Source organism: Rhamphochromis longiceps, linkage group LG3, assembly GCF_057381845.1.
Source record: "Rhamphochromis longiceps isolate RC_006_pf linkage group LG3, R_longiceps_female_GT1.1, whole genome shotgun sequence".
In the NCBI taxonomy this organism is placed as follows: Eukaryota; Metazoa; Chordata; class Actinopteri; order Cichliformes; family Cichlidae; genus Rhamphochromis; species Rhamphochromis longiceps.
Genome location: NC_140559.1, coordinates 32,968,388 through 32,985,491, shown reverse-complemented (window position 1 = coordinate 32,985,491; position 17,104 = coordinate 32,968,388). Strand labels below are relative to the sequence as shown.

General features: G+C 38.4%; 3 protein-coding genes across 10 annotated transcripts in view; 2 read left to right on the top strand and 1 right to left on the bottom strand.

Moving 5' to 3' along the window:
* Positions 1 to 3,582, top strand: part of LOC146674185 (uncharacterized) — a 39,100-nt gene extending 35,518 nt beyond the window's left edge. For all 3 annotated transcript variants that reach the window (XM_085394695.1, XM_085394687.1, XM_085394679.1), the window contains 5 exons: positions 374 to 487; positions 570 to 848; positions 1,168 to 1,284; positions 1,386 to 1,507; positions 1,594 to 3,582. In XM_085394695.1, the coding sequence (XP_085250821.1) occupies positions 374 to 487; positions 570 to 848; positions 1,168 to 1,284; positions 1,386 to 1,507; positions 1,594 to 1,668 (707 nt within the window). In that variant the 3' untranslated portion in view covers positions 1,669 to 3,582. The remainder of the gene's footprint in view (positions 1 to 373; positions 488 to 569; positions 849 to 1,167; positions 1,285 to 1,385; positions 1,508 to 1,593) is intronic.
* Positions 3,583 to 5,294: 1,712 nt separating this feature from the next.
* Positions 5,295 to 9,457, bottom strand: LOC146674184 (uncharacterized). The gene is made up of 4 exons (XM_085385014.1): positions 9,144 to 9,457; positions 6,221 to 6,525; positions 5,938 to 6,106; positions 5,295 to 5,421 (listed from the first exon to the last, which is right to left on the bottom strand). The coding sequence occupies exons 1-4, from the start codon at positions 9,407 to 9,409 to the stop codon at positions 5,295 to 5,297; spliced, it is 867 nt and encodes a 288-aa protein (XP_085241140.1). The 5' UTR covers positions 9,410 to 9,457.
* A 4,567-nt stretch (positions 9,458 to 14,024) lies between these two features.
* The window catches only part of LOC146674183 (uncharacterized), a 49,279-nt gene continuing 46,199 nt past the window's right edge, over positions 14,025 to 17,104 (top strand). For 5 of the 6 annotated variants that reach the window (XR_014909140.1, XM_085394577.1, XM_085394569.1 and 2 more), the window contains exon 1: positions 14,025 to 14,174. The gene's annotated coding sequence lies outside the window, so the exon portion shown is untranslated. The remainder of the gene's footprint in view (positions 14,175 to 17,104) is intronic. The other variant, XM_085394561.1, reaches the window with a different exon arrangement.

The window sequence follows — 17,104 nt, the reverse complement described above, 5'->3', positions numbered from 1 at the left end:
TAAATAAAGTATTGCTTATTCTTATTATTTTTCTTATTGCCATCTGCAATGTGAAACTAATGGAAGTAAATGAAGAAAAATGAGATTATAATAAAAGTAACTTGCAATTGAAATTCAGAGAACGTTTTGGGAGCTACGAAACATTTCTGTTTTTAGAGTTAATGTAAGTCAGAAACTTTCTTTCACTATACATAACAGTTTCAGCATAAAGTTAAACATTATTTTCACTGAAAATTAACAATAATTTGTTTACAGAAATAAAATAGTAGTCCCAGAGTAGTACTCTGTGGCACACCTATAGGACAGTGTTTTCTGTTATGAAAATAAAAGGTTTCAAGTTTAATTTGAGTCTTTATTTGATTTCATGCATTAGAGGAGAATGGGAGCTTTGTAACGGTTGATAAACTGTGGGAGATTGCTGAAAAAGAAAAAGTGGTAACAACCAGGACAAGCGGTCAAGCCAAGAAGAGAACAAGACAGACACATGGTAACACACAAACAACTACATCTGTTACATAGTCATGTCAGACCAACATGAAACTAAAGGAATTTATTGTTTTCTCCTGTAGTGAGAAAATCTACTAGATTGACGCAAGAAAGCACAAAAGATGAGAGAACAGAATCACTGCCTCCCTCTTCACTTGATTCCTTATCACGTTTATCATCCCCGGACCAAGTGGTGTCTGGATTGTCAAGTGAAGGCCAAACAGAGATTTGGAAATTGGAGGAAGCAGATAGACAATCCAGTATGGAAACCACATCTGCTGGGAAGCAGTCCAGCTCTGACTATGCTGATAGCCAGAGACTAGGAGAGGAGAAGCAAGGACAGAGAAGGACCGCCCGTAAAGGTTCAAGGAACTGTTTTCGCTCACAATTCACACCGAGCTGATTTTAAATGCATCGTTCTAAAAATCAATTTTGAAGTCGATAAAATTATAAAGTTGCAGCTTTCCTGGTTGCCAGTATTTTTTTCTGTCATTATCAGGAGATTTGGAACAACTGAAATTTGTCATTTTTGTTTGGAAAAAAAAGTTAATACTTCAGTGTTACAGTACAAAGCAATTTTTTTTAATTAATACCTTTGAATTAGTTTCTGCAATAGCTGCAAAATAATTTGTTGACAGGTTTAAAGGATTTGTTGACAGTTTTTTTTTTTTTCTTCTTCAGCTTTTGGGAAACAAAGAAGTGATCTTGTCGAACCTGAAGCAAAGCGATCTCGCTCTCAGTCTCCTTGTGTCACTGATAACTTGGACCTGCCGCCTTTTAACCCCAGCATCCCACTTGGTGAGAAACAAACACAAATAATAAATAAAATCTGTTTAGTTCCAGAGATTTACTCAGTTATTTTTTTGTAACGTTCTGTTCCTTTTTCTGTTCCTTATCAGGTCAAGAGCATGTTGTCCCTAAAACGGGGTATTTATGTAGCCTGTGCTCAGTTTTCTATGTAGCTGAGAGCACTGCCAAAGACCTACACTGTAGAAGCCAGAGACATTACAATAACCTGCAGGTATGCAAAAACACATACACAAAACTGAATGGATAAAAAGATGTTTTGCTTCCCTTTTATAACCTTTTTTTTTTTTTTCTTTTCAGAAACATCACCAGACAGTTGGACAAACAGCTTCAAGAACATCAACAAGAAAGTCTCAAGACTCCTCTTCGGTCTAATTGTTAATGAGTAGTTGTTTAGCCCATGCTTAAATATGGCCGCTATCTCCTTTGACAGCTAGATTTTTGTTTACTTTGAGAAATAAAGGGCAAAATGATAAGAAGCCAAAGCTGTCAAGTAGGTAAATTGCGGAGTGACATCTTTGATTTGTTGGCACGGCGCTGCAGTTCTGACTGTTTACTTCAGATGTTCTTCTTTAGGCGCCTCAGTGTATAACAGTGTCGACAGTTTGACCATGAAGGATTTAGAGTTTACAATCAGTGAATGCCAAAAAAAATATTTCTGTTCCTAGTCTCGGGAAAACCTGGAAATAACACAGGCCTTAAACTTCTTTAAGCCATTTTGAATTTAACAGTAGATAATTGTGTCTATGGTAAATAACCTTGCCTATGTTTAAAACCATATTGTCATAAAAATATGGTTGCATGTGTGTGTGTTTATGGCCAGGAACCATGTATTCTAAATGAAAATAGGCCTACTTAAGAAAATAATAAGAGATATTTTTTTCCACTCTGGCTCAGCAAAATCTGATTATTATGCTGCACATGCTGATGAGAGACCAATGGACGAATGAGTGTTCAAAAGTTATTTTGGATTTATTTACAATGCTATACGTACAGTGTAAATATGAGCGCATTTAATAAAGATGTTTTCAGATGTGAGGAGGCCTCAGGGTTGACCGAGGACACGCTAGAGAGATTACATGCCTAGGGTGGCTGGTTCTGTTTCTATGCCAGTTATTTATATTTGGTCAAAAATAATTCTGATTGCTTTCATTGTATGACTATACCAGTAATAATAATTAGTATTAATTACAGACACTGTTATCTTTTAAATAATCATTTGGATTACAGTTTGAGCAAAGGCTCAAGCATATGTTACGAAATATGAAAATTATTTATGTTTGTAACATTAATAGCAATAGTAATCTGCCGTAAAAGGTTGATGGGCTATTGCCGACATGGACACACAACTTTGTGAATGTGATGACTTGAGAACGTGGTGACGTGAGGTCAATATTTTTTTCCTTCAGATGACATTAATGATATGTCATAATGTGATTTAAGAAAAAATACATCTTGCCAGTATTGTAATTTTTGCTGTTAAGATTGCTTCTTACAGTAAATTAATCTTGGGGTCCATGTTTGTTAACTTTGTAATGTCTCTTAACTTGTTCAAAAGTGTTTGCGAAAAAGAAAAATTATTTGGGTTACACAATAATTAACATAACATATAACATATAACAATAAGAAACAATAATTAACATGTCACTCAAGATTTAGTTCAAGGTCAACACCCCACACGTGTGAGTGTGAGTGAGTGAGCATGTGGGAAGAGAGAGTGTGTCTGTGTGTGGGACGATGTTCTGTCAGAGTTCACTGTTAGATGATTTCTGAGCAGACTGGCTGGGTAATCTCAAGTTTTCCACTTTTCGAGTATAATTCTGTCATATTTGTGCTGGAAGAGGGAGCCATGTTGGAGATACTTTACAGCTTTTAATATCATTAAGCCACCAGGCTGCGGTCTCCCACTGAGGAAGTGGTGAGTAAACAAATGCATTTCAATTCCACGTGAGGATTCACATTTTGTGTTATGATACGGGTTGCGATGTGAGCCACGCCTTCATCCATCTGCCTTGTAGACTGCAACTTTTTAGACTGATTGTAGTGTAGTGTGTAGAAAAAAAGTATAGCATTTATTTGCATAAATGGGCTAAATACCTAATGGAAAACTTACAGAAATTATTATTTCTATTGGAGTAGCAGAAATAATAAATAAATATTTATGTTAAGTGTGTCTTTAAAAAAAGTTGGAATGTAATTTTTTTTTTTGTTATGACATTTACTCAGGTGTTTCAAATGTAACAGAATGAAAATGCACTTGCACAATAAAATGTTGTTATTTTTTTTCCATGTATCCATCGGGTTATTGCAGCACAGAGTAAGCTCTTCAGAATGACCTCATATGACAAAAGTAACTTCACCTTATTTGCTCATGCTTGACTCAATAAGTGACAGATTTGTGACTATCAAGAGGATAAAAAAAGGTAGCATGATTATGGTCAGTGAAAAATGTGCAGGTGTAGTTATTTATTGGCGTATTTATTTTATTTAATTATTTACTTAAGTATTTTGAGACTAAAAGAAAAATATTCCAAATGCCAGGAAAGAAAACAGCTTGTTAATCTGACTTTCTTTGACTGTTTAGGGCCTAATTCTCGTGTGTGTGTGTGTGTGTGTGTGTGTGTGTGTGTGTGTGTGTGTGTGTGTGTGTAACCTGGACAGTAACTGCCACATTCTTGGATTCATGTGTGTATGTTAGTTAATCACTAAATGGAAATGCTCATGCTCCTTATCTGCAAACAAGGAACTACGTTTACTTCGAGGTGTTTCATAAAGAAAGAGATTAAATTAGAAAAATCCGATAAAACTTTATTAATCCCTCAGGTGGGTTCCTCTGGGAAATTCTGTTTCCAGTAGCACAGCTCCAACAGAAGCTGCAAAAGGATGCAAGAATAGAAATATACCATATATACACATATATAAATACAGAGTATATAATAGCGATAAGTACACTGTAAAAAAAAAAAAAAAAGTGCTGTTTTTACAGGAAAACGCTGGCAGCTGGGGTTACCAGGGACTTCCTAAAAAAATACAGCAGCACAGTATATCGCGTTACAGATGCAATATGTAAATTGATTTACAGTGAATGAAACTCACATTAAAACTGTTAAATCTACAGAAAAACGAAGTTAATTTCACACGTTGATGTTATATATAAATAGACTATTTCCTGTATCTTTTACAAGTAATAAATGCTTATTGTGGATCCATAAATTGTAAAATTAACAGGGAAATATGGAACAAAAAACTAATTTAAAATGGTAGAACAACGGTGAAACTGTGCATATTAAATGGAGCTGCTCTGTATATTATACATAAAATCCATTACTATGCTGTATATTTTATGTTTTAATGTAAAATTTTAACCATAAACCAGCAAATTTGTTACTGCTACGCCTACACCCAAACATGCAAAAATACATCTTGAGAAAACACAAGAGTGGAAAATATCACTTTTGGGAAATTTATTTTGCAGCCAGATTAGCCAAATGACAGCAATTGGATGCATTTTTTCCAACTAACACAATATGCAAGGCACACAGCAACTACACAATTCAATCAAAATATAGGCTATAAAAGCTGTGGAACATTCCTGCAAAGCAAGAACCATGTTCATGAAACAAGCATTTGTTAGACCCTCCACCAGAAAAAGTTAAATAACCTGTTAAGACTTTAAAACAAAAAACACATATTGTGCCAAAAATGATCATAATCACCGTGCAACGCAACACGCACCCTGCTGTCACCACAACCATGGCCCTGGTAAGAAAACATCAGCAAAACCACGTGGTGAAACACACCTACACATGTGGTCTAAAAACACTGCAGTAGCAGCATGTTGTTTTTTTTCTTTTCTTATGTAAATAAAGAACATTCCTACAAAGAAAGAACATCTTCATGAATTGGCTTCATGCATTCGACCAGTAAAAGGTTCCAGTACACATTGTGGAACAAAATTAACAAAATAAAACTAACAGTCCACAGAGAGTCAAGATTTAGGCTTAGCGCCACTCGTGGTCGGCGAGATCCTGAATCAGGGTGAGGACTCGAGGGTTCACACTGAGACGACGCTTTGAGTTTTTATTCTCTACTTTGGTTCCTTTTTCTGGGTTTATGGAGAAGAAACACCTGTAGAATAAAAATCATATAAAAGTTTATTAAGCATTTTTATAATTGATCAGTTAAAATACATGTACAAAGTAAGTAAAAATTAAGTATATACATATATACACACAGTCATGGCCATGACCACGTTCAAGACAAAGTATAACCAAAATGCTGTGGGGAAGTGAACAATGCATGGTCAAAAGTATTGGCACCCTTCACGAGTGTCTTCTGCAGTGATATGTCACACTTTAGCATTGTTAAAATCCAAAGCAAAGGTTATAGGTAGTCAGACGTCAGCTGACGCTTGGTCTAGCCCTGAGTCTCGGCCAGGCTTGGACCCGGATTCAGACTGTTAATGTATTTAAAAAAAACCAAACAAACAAAAAAAAACCAACAACAAAAAACTGAAAAAACAACTGAAACCGGCTCCAAAGCCGACCGAGACTCAGAGCCAGACCTGGACTCGAACCACATCAAAGCCAGACTCCAGATCCCAGAGTCTCAGTTATGAGAAATAACAAAGCCATATTTGTTCACCTCTGAAGAAACTCTAAAGTGGAAGCCAGCTCAGATGGATAATGGATGTTGAAATTGTAGTAGCTCCCGAACACGAGGCACAGTGCAGAAATGAAGGAGGATATGTTTGTGCTGACGAGGTTCCGATCAATACTCAGCGTGTATCTTCTTGAGGAATAGCAGGACTGTCCTGTCAACAAATTATTTAACAGGTTATATCAATAAACACGGCAGTCACATGACAATCTATAAAAAGTGCACTTAAAAAAAAAGAGAGAGAGAAAGAGCTATGAAACAGACTTACCACACACGATAATAGTGGGTGTCAGAGACACTTGCTCCAGTTGTACCTCATCTGCCAGACATGTATCTTCAACACAGAGAAGCATGGACTCCTCCTTCTCTTCAAAGTAGCTGAGCAGAAGCAGGACCATCTCTTTCATATCATCTGAGCAGCCACTCTGCGGTCCCCGCATCCTCTGAAGCCTTGCATAAGTCTGAAGCAACACCTTGCTTTTGCTGACAGCAACTGTGGTCAAGTAGTCCATAAGCCTTTTCCCCTTCAAATCCAAATTTCGTGTGAATGTCTCTTTGAGGTCAATCCCAGTCCGGTTGTTCAGTGATGACGCGACGAATCCTACTTCCGGGTCTAAAGTAGTCTGCGTTTAATATGGCTTTTGTGTTGTTAACATGTTTAATGTTATGTATTTTCTTCTATTTGATCTCAAAAGCTCCTAAAACAGTCAGTGATCCCTGTTGACCTCCCTCGGCTTTTATTACCGCTAATCATTTATTTAAGCTCAGTTTTTAAAATCTTAGGATGTAACTACAGCCCAGCCCATGCAGCAGTATATGAATGACTAACCTCGTATTGTGGATGGATTATCTCAGTTGTTCTCCTGGCTGAAGTTTGGTCCTCTTACAGCATCCTGCCATGCGATTACATTTGTTTCTGACCACCGAGAAAACTCATGTTAACTTTTATCGAGTGGAAAAAAAAGTTAGCTTGTTTATATTATGCTAACATAGCTATGTCGCTAGCGGTCACGTAGCACATCATTATATACCAGCTAGCCCAACTTCAGTAACCCTACAAACGTCACTAGGGTTGCCAACTCCCTGAAAAATAAATAAGGGACACCTCGTGGCCAGGGCCGGGCGACCCAGTTGTCTTCACCCTTCCCAGTGTGGTGAATTTTCTAGCTCTTTTTTTGTGTGTGAAATTATTTTTTTAACCCTTTGACTTGAATTTGATTTAAGTAGATGTGTATTCTTTGTGATATGAACACATGTGAAACAAATGATCATTTAGCCATTTATTTTTAGCTCAAAATGACAACATTAACACAGTAAAACAGGTCTCTTTCTTAAACAGAAGCCTGTCATGCTTAACTTTTGAGAATATAAGTAAATCTTTCTTTAAAAGAACTCTGTCCTGCTTAACTTAAAATAATAGAAAACAATAGAAAGAAAAACATTCTTGTAACAGTGCACATTTAGTGCATTTAGTACAATTGGCTTCAGTTGAGGTATTATTTCAGCTTTTCTAATCCTAATCAGCTGCTCCTGTTTGTAAACCCGCTTGTTCCCATGATTACGCATCATAACTCATCATCATTATTCATCTATGTATTACTTTTATGTATTAGTCATCTATTTGTTGTAATCATGTTTATTACACAAAATAAATTATATTATCACACTTCTGGCCACATAGCGCTGATATTCACTGCACATGCCCATATTAACTTTTTCCAGCCAGGTGTTTTCCTTTTCCCATTTTTCCCTTTCTCTGAGCAAACAAACATTGCTGCTCTAATGCTGGGCTTACACTGTGCGGTTTTAGGCCCATTTTGAGCCGATTTTTGAGTGATCGGACCGATTTTGGCCTTCATCGTGCATCGTGTAGTATACGTGGGGTAACGAGAAGTGATTAACACCTCACGACCAGCTCCCGATCATCAATCGCTCGTGAGGGTCTCACCATAGCCACTCACACTGCTCGCGCGCAAACACGTAAACGTTGGTGTAAAAGATGGAGCAGCACGGCTGTGCAGCGTGTGATCTGGACACAAGCGATGGAGGCACAACTTGTAGAACTTTGAAAAGCTCATCCGAGCCTTTTCGATGTGGCATCACAAAATTATCACGACCACAACAACCGTGAAAATAGTTGGATTTACATTGCTGCTCAGTCACAGCTGCCCGATCAATGTTTTTCATTAGCAATTTAGCAAAGTTGATGGTAGTGGTGTGTCTGTGTGAGTGTAAGACGGAGAGAGAGCGAGCGACAGATTTTCTGTTATAACCTTAATTTTATGGAGGCACAGTGTGAGCACTCAGGTCGCATCAGAGCATCGGGCGGTATAGTGTGAGACCCTGCATCGTGACCTACCAACTTCTAACCCCTGCGAGTCAATCGTGCAGTTTGAGCAGGAGCTGAATAACGTGACTGTAAAAATCGCACAGTGTCTGCCCAGCTTTAGGTGTACTGTCATCCGAGACTTGCACCGCAGTGACGGCGTTTGTTTCCCTGTTGGCCATGCTTCTTGTTGTGGTCATCTGTTGTCTTCCGGTTTTTTCTCCGTAAGCGACCTTTCCTCGACCAATGAGATGAGCGGTAATCTGAATTGTCATACTCGAATTGTCATAAGTGTGCTGTCAGCTCATTGGTCACAAAGCAGGAGAGGGGCTGGGAATTATGTTTTCAAACAAAGCGTTAATTCCATTAAAAGTTATAGACTACTTTTGATTCTCACTGTATTACGGGACAAAGTGCGTCCCTTATTAGCTCAATACGGGACGTGTACTTTTGTTACGGGACGATTCCGTATTTTAAGGGACGGTTGGCAACCCTAAACGTCACTGCTGTTTAGTTTTCTGTCTTCATTTATGCTGGAAGTGATAAGAAAGCTGTACGTTTTAATTTGTTTCCAAAACCCCGCAGTCAGGACATGCTATATTGTATTTAGATAGAAGCTAGCGAGCTATCTCCCTGCTAACTTCTAACTCCGTTAAATGTCATAAATTCCGTTTTCATGGATGCCTGGATGTTAAACTCAATTGTTACACCTGGTAGAGCAGAACGCTGATCATTTTATTAAAGATGAAAGACTTTAGACAGTTTTTCAACTCTCAGTAATGCCACAGTGATCGTTTGATATATGGACCTGCAGCGGAGTTTAGACCCAGACACGGCTAGTGACGTCAGACTGAACAACCGGGTAAGTTCCTTGAAGTGGACAGACATGCCAAGTTCATCAAACCAAAACGGCCACTCCTCCCTAAGGCATTTGATACTTTTCCCCTGATTGACATGTTGACGTTGTGTGTAGTAAGTGGACTTCATTAGACTTTTAACCTCTTCTGGATTGGCATCAGCTTGCTGGAACATCACCTTGAGTTTTTCCATCTTTTGCTGTTGGCTCTCTGGAGTTTCTTCAAGAGGCAGAAATTCTACATTCCATTTAATGCACCCGTATATATCCTGCATGGCTGCTCTTTCTTCTAAAGGGATCTCGTCTGTGTGGTCTGAGTCAGTCTGATGTTTTCTTTTTCTTATTTTGGGTGTTGAAGTGCGCCTTACATTTTCAATTCTGTTCTGCAACTGTTTGACAAGTGAAAGGTAGCCTGCACCAACAATATCACCCTCTATTAAATCTTGCAGAGAATTGGGATATTTTGCCACCATTTTTTTTTGCAACGTCAATTGAATGTTTTCTACCTACATGTGGGCATTTTTCCATCATCTCAGTCACAACAATCCGGACCATTTGCCTCCTCAGTTTTGGGCGAGGCCTTTTCCTCCTCTCAAGAAAATGCATCACTTCTGCAGGAAGTTTACTCCATGGAATTTCAAAGTTGTCATCCCATTGTGTGTCACATCCTGGGCTGCTGGAGGAGGTCGACGATAGACTTTGGGGTGAAAGTCAGAGCAATGACAGCGACTGGGTTGATGAGGCTTCCACAGATGATAGCGAGCTGTTCTCTGGAGTTTGGTCTTTAAATTACAAAACAAATACAATTATGATTCACACTGTATGTCTGTTCATGACCATCTCTGCTTTTGAGTTTGAATAGTTGTTTGTTGTTTTTACTTACATTTCTGTTTCCAAGCAGAAAGAAGCTTTCTTGCTTGTACAGATCTTAATGCTGTCATCAAATCTGCCTCCGTTACGAAGCGTAGATCATCACTTGTCTCAACTCCAATGGACTGCAAGTGCTCCTCCAGGATGTTTTTGTTCACAGCTTGAAGTTCTGGTAGGACTTCCGTGATGGCGACATCTAGGAAGGTTCGCTCTGAGTCACTCATACTTGCACTGAAGAAGAAATGCCACCTCCAAACAAAATAGAAAATCACATACAGTTCATACACTTGAGCAGGGTATGGATCAGGTAACACTTATATTAATGTTAAACTATTTACAGTGAGAAGTGAGCTATTAGTTGGACATTATTTTGCCACAATACTATGCTTTAGTGGAATGATTCGGTATTCTTCAAGAATGTATGATACCAAAGGATAGAAATCAGGCAGGTCATTAATGTTGATACACTGTAACCCAAGACTGTCCTTTGTCACAGAATACAGATGGTATTCTGAGAGGAAGATGCCTTTGTGGATATCCATTAGAACATACACAGATGTGTCATTTTGAATCAAGATGAGTAGAAGTTCACCAAACTCCGTACACTCGTCATTTCTGTACACAAGAAACTGTCCCTTTTTATATGCAGTGCCCTTGTACTGAATGTCTGTGGTAACTGTGGTATTGCTTTCTGAAAAAGCTAACTCCCTGACCGCATGCTGAATAGTGTCACTGTAGAGGTTGGGATAAAACGCACAGCTCTCCTTGACTTGCAGCAGTTCACGGCATTCTTGCCCTGCTAAAAGATAAGCCTGATACATCTGATGACGTGTTGACAAAGTTTGACAAATATTTTTGAAGCTTTTCAAGTGTCTGGCACATCTTTTGAAGTAACTGTGTTTACATTCAAACCTAAGCGTCCATAACCTCATCAATGGACCAAATTTCAACAACAGTGCTGAATAATGGCGCAAATAGTGGTGCTTGGGTTTTAGTTGAATTCCAGGAAACAACATCTTTCTCATCTCCAAATATTCTTGGATCAAAATGTCAGCAAATGCTATCTGGGACAAGGAAATGCTCTGAGCACAAATAAGATCCACAATATCTTTCAACTGGAGAGCTAACTGCCATACTTCATCCTCATGGTTTTGTACTTTGTCACCAATCAAAACTGGCAGCAATCTCAAAAGGTTCCAGTTTTGAACGGCTTGCCCTGATAATTTGGATCCGTCAGGTTTGACAGTACATGGCTTTGTAAGTGCTTCGGATCCTTTATATTTAAACTGTTTAATGCGTCTGTTTAACTCATTCACTGCCAGCCATTGGCAGTGAATGAGTTAAACCCATTGACTCATTCACTGCAATTGACGGCTATAGACGTCAATGGCAGTGAATGAGTTAAAAGGGAGTATGTGAACCATTTTTTATTTTTTATAATGTTCTTCAGGTACAGTGCTAGATCATATGACACAACTCCTTCAAAGAGGTCATGACCTAGACAAGGTGGGAGACCAGGCTGGGATACGTGAAAAGACTGAAGGGTATAGAGATTGACAGACCACGTGACTTTCGCGCATTGCATGCTGGGAACTCGTGGCAAAACAATCCAAGTACCGCATCAAATGCAAGCATTTGCAGCACCGCAAAACATTCATTCTTCGGTTCCAATAAATTCTTGCTTTTTCTTCGCCCCCAAATAGGTATGTACAAAACGAAGGAGAACAATGCCGGTCCGTACAAAGACAGACTTGATGAAAAGTCAAAGAAAAGATACGAGGAAAAAAATCAAACCAGTGAAAGGGTCAGACCCTTATGAGCACACAGAGTGGACAAAAGACGTTAGCGTGCTGCCCAACTTTCACCACGCTCATATTTATAATCATACGGTTCTTGGAGTGAGTGCATACACTCGTGAAGTTTAGTAACTTCAGGTCACTGCAACAAGCCCAGGTACAGTTTACCGACGGATGGGTGCAGGACCTTGAAATGCACCGTGTAGAACGAAAGATCATCGTACCTATCATAAGTTTACCAGTCTCACAAATCGTCTTCATAAATACACATTCGTTAACCGTTTATTAATAGGACCTTTGAGCTCAAGGGTAATTAATTAGTAGTGGAAATAATTTCTGGTACGCGTTACAGAAATGTAGCAGTGACAATAGTACTGTATGTTGTAATCGCACTGGACAATTAGTGATACAAAACAACTGTTTTATCCTGTGAATAAAAGTATATGTTTTTGTCAATGTACCATAATAACAGAAGCGAAACACAATATTGTGTCAGGACAATTCACTATTTATGCACAATAAATAAAGGAGCATAGCGCGACCATTTCTGTTCAGCGCCAGACTTGCTTGTAACCTATATCACCAATTATGTTATAAAAATGACGTATTAACTACTACAAAACTCTGACCTTTGTGGAAATGCTTGGAGCAGACTAACCTGTGAGCTGGAGTGTTCTGGGACGTTATATTTGGTCTTTGGATGGCTGCAATCCAGGCCATCCGTCGCCACTTTGTTACTTCGGAAACATGGCTCGAACAATTTCTCTTCAACGACGTAATCCGATAACAACCGATCTCTTTACCCGTCGGCTTCCCGTGGCTGTCATGCGACCGGCTATTGCAGTTAATAATACAACAGCTTCTTGACATTTTTGTGTTTCTTTTTATCGCTGTGTGACTGATTTCAATTGAAAGCCTGCGTTCGCTAGTACCTCTTGCCACGAGTTCCCAGAATCCTTTGCGGTTTTACCCCTGAATGACGTCACATTTTCAATCTCTATATAATATGCATGTTAAATTTTATATTTGGGGTGAAATATCAAGTCTTTTCAAGTAAACCGGTTCAAGTCCAATTCAAGTCCCAGGTCATTGGTGTAAAAGTCCAAGTCAAGTCACAAGTCTTAGAACATTTTTTCAAGTCAAGTCTAAAGTCATAAAATTAATGACTCGAGTCTGACTCGAGTCCAAGTCATGTGACTCGAGTCCACACCTCTGTTTCAAAGCCTTTACTTTAAAATATACGCCGTTCAATAGCTGAGCTTAATCTTACAGAGAATGATCAAAGCTCATGTAGAAACAAACAAACAAATGAACAAAAGATTTTCTCCTTCATTTCTGTCAAACAAAGCTGTATGACACGTTTCCAGTGGTTAGTATCATGGTTGCTAGGCAACCTGGGCAGCGCAACGCAGCCTTTTTTTTTTTTTTAACTTTATTGACAAACAACAGTATCAGCGCAACGGAGGCTAGACCGTCCCATTTCACAAGCCTTGCACTTCCGGCCTTAGCGGTCTTTGAGTACGCGGCCCTTGAGGATCGTTGAGGCTGCGTCCTTTAAGGCTGCAGACCCTGAATTGGGAGACAGCCTACACCTGTCGCTGTACCGATCGGGTTTCCGGTACGGATCGGGTAGTGACACCGCCACGTCCTTGAAATTCAGGGAAATGAAGGACGCATTTGAGGGCCGCATTTCGAGCAGCCTTCAAATTGGGACAGCCTTCGTCGCGTCGCTGTGACGTAATCGGTCTTAAAATGCGGCCTTTAAGGCTGCAGACCCTGAATTGGGATACAGCCATAGTCTATTCCTCGTCCACACGTAAACACAAAAAAAAGTTTTAAAAGATCTCAGTTTTCGGTGATTCGAACGCCGTTCACGTGTGGACGAAACAGTTGCGTTTTCAAAAATACCCGTGTAGGTGCGGACGTAGTGTAAAAGAGTTAGTAGTTTATTTTATTACTCCCTGTAATTTATTGCAGATTACTCCTATTTGCTTAATTGTTTACTAAATGTTTGAGGTGTGAAATAAACCGCAATGGAGCAAAATATGGCTGTGTGTGGTTGGAGGATGTGTTTGGGCGTGGGCGCGTGCACGCGCTAGGAAGGGGGGGAGGCGAACATTTTTCTTGTAAAACAAAGGGGGGCCCAGCAAAAAAAGTTTGGGAACCACTGCTCTAAGCGATAGATTTGTGTGGAGAAAGCCAGATTTGAAGTTTATGCTTTTATTTTGAAGGGAGGTCTTATAAAGCGGAAGTCCGTTCCGCCTGCACGAGACGTCACACTAAACAGGGACAGTTTTTATTTGGACCCAAGATAAGAAAGCGGAGGACAACACAGACGCAATCAAAGCTGTTGGCTACGCATTTATTACGAACGGTATGTAACGGGAGCTCTTACTAAACACAGAGCGACATGTTTTTAATCTCAGTGGATGTGTGTACGCCGTTAGTCGTTTCAGGCTTAGCTAGAAGCTAACCTCAGTTAAGCTAGTAAAGGCAGCCTGTAAAAATTGCAGCAGCTACTGTTTGGAGAAACAGTTGGATAGCCGTGCTGCCATGTTTCATGCAGAGGAGTGTGAGCTTGGGATAATACTTTTAGCATCCATATGAAAAAGATCTGTTTGTATCATAAATGCTGCAAAATGTGGGCCGCGTGTGCATGTTCTCTTAGATGGTATACAGTTTAAAACACTTTTCTTTTCTTTGTTAAAAAAAAAAACATAAGAAGAGACTTGTATAGATATACATATGTATATGAGTGTGTATACCTGTGTACAGGCAAAGCAAAGGCCTAATTGCAAACAGGGGATTCCCAGGATTTTTAAAATGGGGTGGCACAGACCTCCCCTAAACCTAACCTAACAGCATGACAAGGTTTTAGTAATAAAAAACACTTTGTTAGGTTTAATTGTTTAAAAAAGCACCTGGTCAGGTTTTGATAACCAAAATAGCAAGTGATGTACAGATGGCAATTTTTTCTTTATGATTATGATCATCATAATCATAAAGGTTTTTTTCTTTCTTTTCTTTTCTTTTTTTTTTTTTTTTTTACTGAGAACTGTAGTTGACAGGATATTTGACAGGGAGAATCAACTTTTCTTTAATGCAAAAAAATTTCATAGTGCATTAAGGAAATCTGATCACTTATTTTACTAAGTTACAGGGTCCTATTTCCCTGTGCACTGCTAAAAGAAAGAGATACAGATATTTAAATGAAGATTAGCTTGTGTACACCCACTTTTTACCACACATTTTGAAACATTTTGAAAATGTAGGTGTGTGGAAACGATTGAGCAGTAGCAATTAATGAGTAATTACTCTAACTTATAATTTTAACAGATAACCTTTCTCTTATTAGTCACCTTGGCCAATGTGTGATGTAGAGGAATAAGAGTATAGCTTGAAGAAACTTTAATTAACTCCTATTTAACATGTTAGCAATGATATTCTGCACTGAGAAGAGTCATGAATGCAGAACCATTAGCGCTTACTGGGTTTGATAACACAGGCAAGTTCCGCATGTAAGTTAACAGACTTTTCATTTTACAACTGCAATCTAAAGGTCTTATTCAACTTACTTTTGGCTCAGTAATATTCTTTCATCTGTAACGTAGATGTATTGCAAAGACTTCTCAGAGTAGTCCCTGCACATAAATTCAATAATTTACATATAGAGAGTTGTTTTTCAAAGCAAATACATGTAATTTAATTTCAAAAATGGATAAATATCATGAAAATTTAATTCAGATGAAAAATAAATGAAGGGAGAGGTGGTGTAGTTAGAGAGACAATGCTGTCTGTTATTGAGTTGGGCTGTAGTTACGTGGATTTGTATGCCTCAGCACACCTGGACCATCATGGGCCACCAAACCCGAGCTCAAGCGAACTGCTAAAAAACCCCACTGAGCGATCCAGAGAGAAAAGCAGCTGCAGGCAGCCTTTAGCTCCTCTAGGTCAGCTGCAGATACTGTGTTTTACTTCTTCTTGATTTGGAAAACAGACTAAAGTGCTACATTGTGAAAAACTGAATTGAAACATGATGTACATAGTGCTGAGTTATGCAGAACTGAATTTTAGAAGACACAACGAATAGGAATGGGTTAATATTGTGTTTAATTATTAAACCAAAAACTTGTTAGGAAATATGGCTTTTTGAAAAGGTCACTTAGATGCAGCTTTGTGTCTCTATAGTTTACATTTTGAGTAAAGGTGTTATTTTGTCCTATGAAAAAGTTTGTTTGGACACAGTTTAATTTTTTTTATTTTTGGCAGCAGGAAGCTGGATCGAGTCTGTGGGCTGTATTTCACACTCTGTGCTCTAGTTTCAAGTTATTGACTTGAGGCACTTTTAGTCTAGAGTTGTATTTCCTGCATTTCTAAGAATCATTTAATTTTAGAAGTTGTGCATGATGTGTAGTATACGAGCACAAAATGTTAAGATGTTAAATACTTGCTAGATAATATCTGGTAATGTTATTTTGTAGCTTTTGTACTACTAGTATTATTGCTGTTGTTTTTGTTTGTTTGTTGTTGTTGTTTTTTACTGCTCCTGAAACATCTTGTGAAATTGTTCAAGTCCTCTATCTTGTAGGCTGTCTGGAAGCATTTTTGTTCTATCCCAGACACACACATTCATTTTTATTTATTTTTAACCATTTTTAATATCCTCATTCAAATATATAATTTTTCATGAAGTTGGTAATCTCATCTCTCATCGAATGGATACTGGGACATTTTCCTGCACCAAAAACTTCACGGAGAGGAGTTTGGACATGGACATGTTTTACCACACGACAAAGTAAAGCTGGATTTACGGTCTGTCCGTACTGCATGTCAGATACCAGATTGGTTTGGCTTTCTCAGGCTGCAAGACAATGTCATCTGATGAAAATATGTGGACTGACTGAAGATGAGCCAAAAGCATGTTTTGGTTTTTTTTGGGTTTTTTTTTCTTGCTAACCTTAATATTTTTTTTGTTTTTATTTTAATTTTTTTTGCATTACCACTTGCATTGCCTACCAGATCAACAAGGAGTGTATCGTTTGTTTTTCTTTGAGAAGTAATGTCTGGATATAATTTTTATTGAAGATATACTTTTGCAATCTTTTTGGATAATACAGTCAAAGGTTGGGTAATGTTTTCAAATTTTCTAAATGGCATCAGCATTTAAATACCTGAATGTTGATACACAACTTAGATTATAAGTGTACATACATTCATGGACATAAATGTCAAATCAATATAACGCTGTCAGTAATTTATGAGAAATGTAATTTTTTTCTGGGGCTGAATGGCTGCATAACGTAT